The sequence below is a fragment of the Oncorhynchus clarkii genome, chromosome 26 (genome assembly GCF_045791955.1).
Source record: "Oncorhynchus clarkii lewisi isolate Uvic-CL-2024 chromosome 26, UVic_Ocla_1.0, whole genome shotgun sequence".
Taxonomy (NCBI): Eukaryota; Metazoa; Chordata; class Actinopteri; order Salmoniformes; family Salmonidae; genus Oncorhynchus; species Oncorhynchus clarkii.
Window position 1 is genome coordinate 5996359 of NC_092172.1, and position 8923 is coordinate 6005281.

The following is an 8923-nucleotide window of genomic DNA, read 5'->3' on the forward strand; positions in this document are numbered from 1 at the left end:
TCATAACTTCCATTTAACATTTCCACACACACACAGCACTCCAGACCCAAGAATTGAAGATTCACACTCTAGAGCACCTAGTTGTTTTCCTGTGCATTGTCACCTTATTTCTTGATGCGCATCAGTTCTAGCACGTTAATGTTTTATGGAAAGAGGATTGGAAATACGTCTCCATAATAACAATCTAAATAGCCTACCTACAACTGGTCAAAGTTGTCATGACTGTCTCCTCTCACTCATGTGACTCAGCTGCAGCACTCAGTCTCAATATTCAACTACCCCCCCGGCCCTCCACACCACTCATGCACTCACTCACAGTTGACTCAGCAACAGGCTACTTCACTACCTGATAGTCAGCGGCAGGTCACAGTGAAATATATATTTTTAAAGAAAAATGTCATGACGGCCGTGGTGCAATTTAGAAGTAAACCAAAAACCTGCAGCCTATGACCAATACATTTGTGGCAGGTTAGGAGAGCATTTTCAAACCTTAACCCTGTTCAGTCTCCTAACCTGCTACGGAAATGCAACTTCGGTATTGAAGTGGCGCTAAGTGTTTCCCCGAAGTTCACGTTCAGACTATGAACAGAGGAGGAGGTCCATAGAAATACAGGGATTGTGCAAAAATGTTTACAATCTCTTTTTGAATTGGAAGCATTGTGAAGCAAGCTCCATTAAAGCGGCAATCTGCCATTGAAACAATAACAGAGGTCAACCCACCCGTTTTGGTAAAAAGCTGAAGGATGGGCTGGAGAAATATACAGACAAATTCAGACAAGAGCTATGCATGCAAGGACGACCATCCATGATATCAACGTTATAGTTTTAACAATGTTTTGAGGCTCTATAGTGTTTACAAACATGGGCATAAAACAAGCTTATATTTTGGGTTTGAATGTAGCACGGCAGTTGAACTAAGCTCATGAAGCATTTCTAAGTTATATGATGTGTACATATTACTTTAATTTTAAAATGGATGTAGCAACAGCCTTTAAGGTCACATGACCACACGGATCATTTTCAAAATAAAAGTCCCCCCAAATTCTTTTTACTTGAACGTTAAAGTTTTACACTACGTTTATCGGATTTTAAAATCGTGAAAAAGGTTACTTTAATATACATTTATTGAAAACACAAACAATACTGTAGACTTCTGGGCACAGATGTTTGCTCTCTACATTGAAATAACAGATCAAAAGCTAGCAAATGTACTTGTTCAATCGTTATGAAAAAACAGACAAAATGAGACCTCAGACAGGTTATTGTTTTTATACTGAAATCAATTTAATCATATGTACATTAAGACTTTGTAGCAACAATATCTAGGCTTACATAGTTGTTGGCTGATCGTAAAAAAGGCAGACATTTCTGAAGAGTTCAACCACCACGTCACCCCTGCATTGACATGCTTACAATGTATAGGCATATTGATTACACAAGTTGCTGCCAACTAACTACCAGTGCATCAATATATACTTCCATTTCATTTGTGTATTATTCAAATATGATTTTGGTAAAGCCAGAACAGCAGTCATAGGTCATAGCCCCATTCCTAGCACCTTGTCTATGCTTGTCAATGGCTCAGGCAATAAGAAGTACCTTTGGCAGCGATTACAGCTGTGAGTATTTCTGGGTAAGTCTAAGAACTTTTACACACCTGGATTGAGCAACATTTGCAGATTATTCTTCAAAAATTACTCAAGCTCTGTCAAATTGGTTGTTGATAGTCGCTATACATTCAACAACCATTTTCAGGTACTGCCATAGATTTAAGTCAAAACTAACTTGGCCACTCAGGGACATTCACAGTCTTCTTGTTAAGCAACTCCAGTGTATATTTGGCCTTGTGTTTTAGATTATTATCTTGCTGAAAGGTGAAATCACCTCCCAGTGTTTGGTGGAAAGCAGTGGAAACCAGTTTTGCCTCTAGGATTCTGCCTGTGCTTAGCAACATTCCATTTCCAAGCTTAACACATCTAAATTATTTAGGACAAAATGTTAATTACTCTGCCACATTTTTTGCATTATTACTTTAGTGCCTTTTTATAAACATGTTTTGGAATATTTTTATGCTGTTCAGGCTTCGTTCTTTTCACTGTCAATTTGGTTAGTATTCTGGAATAACTACAATGTTGTAAACATTTGGCCATTTTCCAATAGCCGCCCTTCTTTACGAGGCATTGGAAAACCTCCCTGGTCTTTGTGGTTGAATCTGTGTTTGAAATTCACTGCTCGACTGAGGGACCTTCCAGATTATTGTATGTGTGGGGTACAGAGATGCAAGGTACTCATTCTAAAATCATGTTAAACACTATTATTGCCTACAGAACGAGAATTAATGAGTCTATGCCACTTATGTGACTTGTTATTGGACATATCTTTACTCATAAAATTATTTAGGCTTGCCATAACAAAGGGGGGTTGAATAATTAACTCAAAGACATTTCAGCTTTTCATTTTTAACTCATTTGTCCCAATTTGACATTATGCGGTATCACGTGTGACAAAATCTCAATTGAATAAATGTTTTAATTCAGGCGGTATCAACAAAAACATGGAAAAAAGTCCAAGGGGTCTGAATACTTCCTGAAGGCACTGTATATTTCCTCTTGCTTATTTATGCTGTGAAGAAATGCACTTGAAAATGTTAATGCATATACACAACTGTTATTGTTTGTAATCAAATCATTTGTTCAGCATTGTGAAGGATGGGAGCGACAACGATGATCAGGGCCGAGATACAATCCAATCGCGGATTTAGACAATGCGCCATTAATAACTGAACAAAAATATAAATGCAACATGTAACGATTTTACTGAGTTACAATTCATATAAGGAAATCCGTCAACTGAAATAAATTCATTAGGCCCTAATCTATGGATTTCACATGACTGGGAATACAGACATGCATTGGTTGGTCACAGATACCTTTATAATAAAAATAAATAAATAAGGCAGGGGAGTGGATCAGAAAACCAGTCCGTATCTGGTGTGACCACAGCGCAGTGCAACATCTCCTTCGCATAAAGTTGATCAGGCTGTTGATTGCAGCCTGTGGAATGCAATGGCTGTGCGAAGTTGCTGGATATTGGCAGAAACTGGAACACGGCATCGTACATATCGATCCAGAGCATCCCAAACATGCTTAATGGGTGACATGTCTGAGTATGCAGGCCATGGAAGAACTGGGCCATTTTCAGCTTCCAGAAATTGTGTAAAGTGCTAAAACATGAGGTGAAGGCAGTGATTGAATGGCATGACAATGGGCCGCAAGGTCTCGTCACGGTATCTCTAAGCGTTCAAATTGCCATCGATAAAATGCAATTGTGTACGTTGTCCGTAGCTTATGCTTGCCCATACCATAACCCCACCGCCACTCCGGAGCACTCTGTTCACAATGTTGACATCATCAAACAGGAAGCCATACACGTTCACTGCGGTTGTGAGTCCGGTTGGACAGACTGCCAAATTCTCTAAAATGACGTTGGAGGCGTCTTCTGGTAGAAATGAACATTCATCTCTCTAGCAGCAGCTCTGGTGGACATTTCTGCAGTCAGCATGCCAATTGCATACTCCCTCAAAACATGAGATATCGGTTTGACAAAACTACACATTTTAGAGTCGCCTATTTCATTGTCCTCAGCCCAAGGTGCACCGGGTAATGATCCTGCTGTTTAACCAGCTTCTGCTATGGCACACCTGTCAGCTGGATGGATTATATTGGCAAAGGAGAAATGTTCACTAACAGGGGATGTCAACAAATTTGTTCACAACATTTGAGAGAAATAAGCTTTTTGTGCATATGGAAAATATCTGGGCTCTTTTATTTCAGCTCATGAAACCAACACTTTACATGTTGCGTTGATATCTTTGTTCAGTGTAAAAGTCCTTTCCGATTGAGCCGACATATGCAGCATTAACAGTGAATAGAGTCTCCGCGAGAACATTGACTTTAAGCGGTGCACTGCGGACAATGCACAACCGGATTTCATTTCAACCTTCCCAATTCCAAATCAACACCTAGCACCGAACCCTACGCACGTCATGTAGATCTGAAATAAATAGCTGTAAAAGCAAGGTAATAGTTCCCCCTTGGTCTAGATTAACACCTAGGTGGTTGTTGCTAGTTGTCTATTTGGAATTGGGCATGAGTGTGTGAGCTGATGAGCAGTGTCTAAAATACAAATGTCTGCCATAGGGTAAGATCACCACATCCTTTTCACTAGTTCAGATGAAATTGATGCGATACATAGACCTAGATTATGAACAATTGAATGTAAACAAATGACAGGCCAAGGTATATGACAGCACGTATTGGTGGTGATGATGTCATCAGCCCAACAAGGACGATTTCCTCTCCAGATGTAAAGAAAAAGGGATAGGGCTAGAGGGGAGAGGAAGAAAGGGAAGGATGAGGGATGGGGTGAAAGAGGGAAAACCAGATAACCCACAGGGTCCGGTTCAGTTCTTTATCCATACCTGGATGTCTTTGGGCACACGTCAAAAGTTCCTCCTGAATAACTTAACCGTAGAGTTCCTGGCTGTCTGTGTTTAGACTCATTCTGTGTATAGAAATACCGCGGCCAAGCTAGAACCTCTTCATCTGTCTGCGCTCCTGTCGTCTCTGCTTCTTCTCATTCACCTCCTCTGGGGCGGCACCAGGGGTCTCGGCCGAAAACCAGGGGCCTAGGAAGTTCACCCACAGCAGGAACATTGCACGGACCGGGGCCTGACGCACACAGATTGATTAAGAGATCAACGAGGTCCATAAGAAAGGGAAAATAAACAACCAAAGAGAGAGTACAGCAAGTATGGGGTAAACGCTCACCAGCAGCCAAAGATACCAGAACCAGGAGGAGATGGTGCTGAGCACTTGTAATATGGCAGTTAGCAGGATAACATCCTTCAGATGCCTATAAGGACAAAGAATCCATCATAATGCACCACATTGCCATCACCTCTTTGAGAGATGTACCCTTGAATGGAGATAAGGGTACCAATGTTACATGCATGTTGAACAGGCTGTAATACTCAGCAATTCTCTGTCACACACACACTGTATGTTTGCACGCTCCTGTTCACGGAAACAGACACTCCTGCAGTGTGAGCACTCACTCTGCCATCCCCTGCTCCATGTTCAGATCTATTCCTCCGTCCAGCAAACTCCCATCCTCACCAAACACTGCTTTGGCCATGGCAGTCATGGAGCGGTAACTGCCCACATACACTGCTAGTGCAAACACCAGGGCAAACTACAGGGGTGGGAGATGGAGGAAGGAAGAGAGACAGGGGGAATGAGACAGTGGGGGAGAAACCAGGAAGGGAGGAGGAAAGAATACATTTAGTAATCCGCAATCGTCCCAGTTTTACTGCTCAACAGTAGAGGAGCCATCAATGTCAATAACATACACAGAATGAACTCGCTCACCCATGTCCAAAACGTTGAAGAGCTATAGAAGACCAAGAGGTTTAACGCAGTGTATATCGCCTGGGAGAGAAACAAGTGTCAGGAGCTGTACTAGTCACAATTTCCATTCAAAAGGTAACATTGACAAGGAAGATGGTGTCTTACATTGGCTCCCAAGATTACTCTTGTGTAGAACTTGAGTGTCGCCCCATTCTCCTCGTAGATTTGCTTCTTGCCTTTAGTGCCGACCTTACCTTTGGGCTGTGCGCATTAGAAAGGCAGGCTGTTAGTGTAGTCAACATTGCATGGACCTCGGAAGTAAGATAGCTTACTAGCATCAATATGGAGACAGGCTGTGTAGGGTATGTTAACGAACGTTGGCTCAAGCTAATTAATTGGCTTTGATACACAGTTTATCATTCTATTAAATTAATGAGTCAATAGGTACTTATAACCGAGGGTGAGTTAGTTGCTATGGTGTTATAAAGCATAGTAGACTCGTTATCCTATGCTCTCTGCCCAACCTGAAACATACGCAGATCAAAGATTCTCCTACCGCCATTAGTTCCTCAACCCTGTACTGCTGCTGCTCCTGTCACGTACGCGTAGTAGGTACTTTTTTGACATCGACTTGTACAGTATTCGAACAATTTAGATGGACCGTTACAACACAGGCTTGACGTTAAACTGTGACGAGCTCTCGATAAAGGTAACGCGTCAGCGTTGAAGAATGACACTTCCGGCGCAGGTAAGACGTCACCAATTCAAATGACTTTCTATTCAAAATGACTTTGTTGCCACCTGGCGTCGTGAACGTGAATGCATTCAACTGGTTGTAGTTATTGCACAATTTTTGTAATTTACAAATATAACAATAGGCCAACTCAACCAGAACCATTTTGACAGCCATGCCTGACAATAACTATATAGATGCAAAATAAAACATAAGCAAATCAACCATATATACCTGCATCAAACATGGTGCCAGGTAGATGGTGATCATGAGATCAGCTCCACTCCATACTAGCAGTGTGCAGTGGAAGAGCAGCTTCACTGGGCACCTGGCCTGCAGAGTTCAGTACTACTGCACCCTGTCCTGTTGGGTTATGTCTGACTGATTCGAAAGTGTATTTCCATACATTCACCACTTGAGGTCAACAACTCATAAGACAATCTTTGAATGATCACATTTTGATGAAGCCCTGACCACTGTAGTGAAATAAATAGAATTGTGACCATGTAAAATGTGTGTATAAATGTTGACCACATCACTTACTTTTTTGCATTTTTAATCCCTGAAACCAAAGATTTCCCAAGGGCTCAGGATTTAACCAAGTCAGACCATTGCAGGGTGCAGGGATGAAGCCAGCCATATCAGGAGCAGTTGAAACATGGAAAACGATGCATAATGAGCAATAAAGTATAACCTTCACTAACATTAGGAATTTACCACCTTAATTTTCATTTTATTTCACCACTGGTATTTTATCACCACCATTACCTGCATAACTTGGACTGATAGAGGATCAGTTTTGATTGCCTGCAAACACATTAAAGCCATAAATGCAGTGTGAGTAAACCATTAGTGTACCTCTTGCCAAGGTCTTCAGTAGTTTGGTCAGACTGGGTAGTATCTGCTGTGGCGAAATCCTTAGATGATGGGTCACGTCTGGCTTCAATGGGCTCACGGTCATCACAACATACTATTTATTCATCACTATTTTCATAATTTTCTTCAGGATTCCCTTCCAGGTCAGTCCCAGCAGGAGTTACCAGGGTCAGATCTGATTGCTCTGGGAGTGGTATAGCAGCACCCTCATCATGATTTCCAGGGTGGCCTTCGTCAGGGTTCATTGGTGCCCATGGTACAGGCACCCGCAGCTGGGGTAACCTCTGTCTGGGGAGAGGCTGCAGGGAGGGCAGCTAACACTCAGCCCAGTCCAAGCTCTTCTCTGTCCTGGCACCCCAATGGTGGAACTAGCTTTCCCCTGAAGCTAGGACAGCAGAGGCTAAATCAATCTAAGATACATTATTCTGAACCAACACTTGCACTTGACACACCCCCCCCCACCCCACCCCACCCCACCCCACTAGCTCTGACTTTGCTGATAGCTACTTTATTGAAGGTACGTGTACTTACTATGCTTGTGATGTGTGGGGATCCCACCTAGCTATCTTAAAATGAATGCACTAACTGTAAGTCGCTCAGGATAAGTGATTAAAATGTCATGCTGGTGCAGGCAGTTGTACTCTGAGAAGTGTTACCACTGGGTGGATATGTGGTTGTTGGGGGATTAATGCTTCTGGACACATTGGTTGAAACCATGGTTGTAACTTTTTTTTTTTATTGGACATAAAAGTGTAAAAACACCGGGAAATGACCTCCAAGTGATTTTAATTTAAGAAATCTGTTCCTAAGTATTCCTATGCCTAATAGATAGACACGTGATAATATAAAATATAAGCAATGTTTGAAATGATTATGTTTTAGTCAAACATATCTGTTTGGGCTTATTTGCAGTCCATTTGCAGTCTACAAATTATTTGTAATTATAAACTGGGTGGTTCGAGCCCTGTGGTATACCACAGGTATGACAAATCATGTATTTTTACTGCTCTAATTACATTGGTAACCAGTTTATAATAGCAATAAAGCACCTCTGGGGTTGTGGTATATGGACAATATGCCCCGTCTAAGGGCTGTATCCAGGCACTCCACCGTTGCATCGTGCATAAGAACGGCCCTTAGCCGTTGTATCTTGGCCATATACAGTGCATTCGGAAAGTATTCAGACCTCTTCACTTTCTGTAACATTACAGGTTTAATCTAAAATTCATTAAATACATGTTTGTCCTCTACACACAATACCCCATAATGACAAACCCAAAAACGTTTTTGAAATTTTTGCAAATTCAAATAAAATCATAAATACCTTATTTACATAACTATTCAGACCCTTTGTTATGAGACTCAAAATTGAGCTCAGGTGCATCATGTTTCCATTGATCATCCTTGATATGTTTCTACAACTTGATTAAAGTCCACCTGTGGTCAATTCAATTGATTGGACATGACTTGGAAAGGCACACACCTGTCTATATAAGGTCCCACAGTCGACAGCGCATATCAGAGCAAAAACCAAGCCATGAATTCGAAAGAATTGTCTGTAGAGCTCCGAGACAGGATTGTGTCGAGGCACAAATTTGGGGACGGGTACCAAAACATTTCTGTAGCATTGAAGGTCCAAAAGAACATAGTGGCCTCCATCATTCTTAAATGTAAGAAGTTTGTTTTAAACCCCAAAGACTCTTCCTAGAGCTGGCCGACCAGCCAAACTGAGCAATCCGGGGAGAAGGTCCTAGTCAGGGAGGTGACCGAGAACCCGATGGTCACTCTGACAGAGATCCAGAGTTCCTCTGTGGGGATTGGAAAACCTTCCAGAAATTCCACCAATCAGGCCTTTATGGTAGAGTGGCCAGACGGAAGCCACTCCTCAGTAAAAAGCACATGACAG

At 41.9% G+C, this 8923-nt stretch overlaps 1 protein-coding gene across 1 annotated transcript; it reads right to left on the bottom strand.

Annotated features, from left to right (window-relative positions):
- Window positions 1-1253: 1253 nt before the first annotated feature.
- LOC139385240 (transmembrane protein 208-like) lies at window positions 1254-6168 on the bottom strand. Its single transcript, XM_071130383.1, has 6 exons — window positions 5965-6168; window positions 5574-5669; window positions 5430-5489; window positions 5117-5253; window positions 4830-4914; window positions 1254-4730 (listed from the first exon to the last, which is right to left on the bottom strand). The coding sequence occupies exons 1-6, from the start codon at window positions 5968-5970 to the stop codon at window positions 4590-4592; spliced, it is 525 nt and encodes a 174-aa protein (XP_070986484.1). The 5' UTR covers window positions 5971-6168; the 3' UTR covers window positions 1254-4589.
- Window positions 6169-8923: the final 2755 nt, after the last annotated feature.

Excerpts from the sequence above, each read along its gene's own strand:
- LOC139385240 (XM_071130383.1), bottom strand. Across the intron at positions 5,490-5,573 it reads GAGTAATCTTGGGAGCCAAT|GCGATATACACTGCGTTAAA; the intron begins GTAAGACACCAT and ends TTTCTCTCCCAG. Across the intron at positions 4,915-5,116 it reads ATGGAGCAGGGGATGGCAGA|GCATCTGAAGGATGTTATCC; the intron begins GTGAGTGCTCAC and ends TTGTCCTTATAG.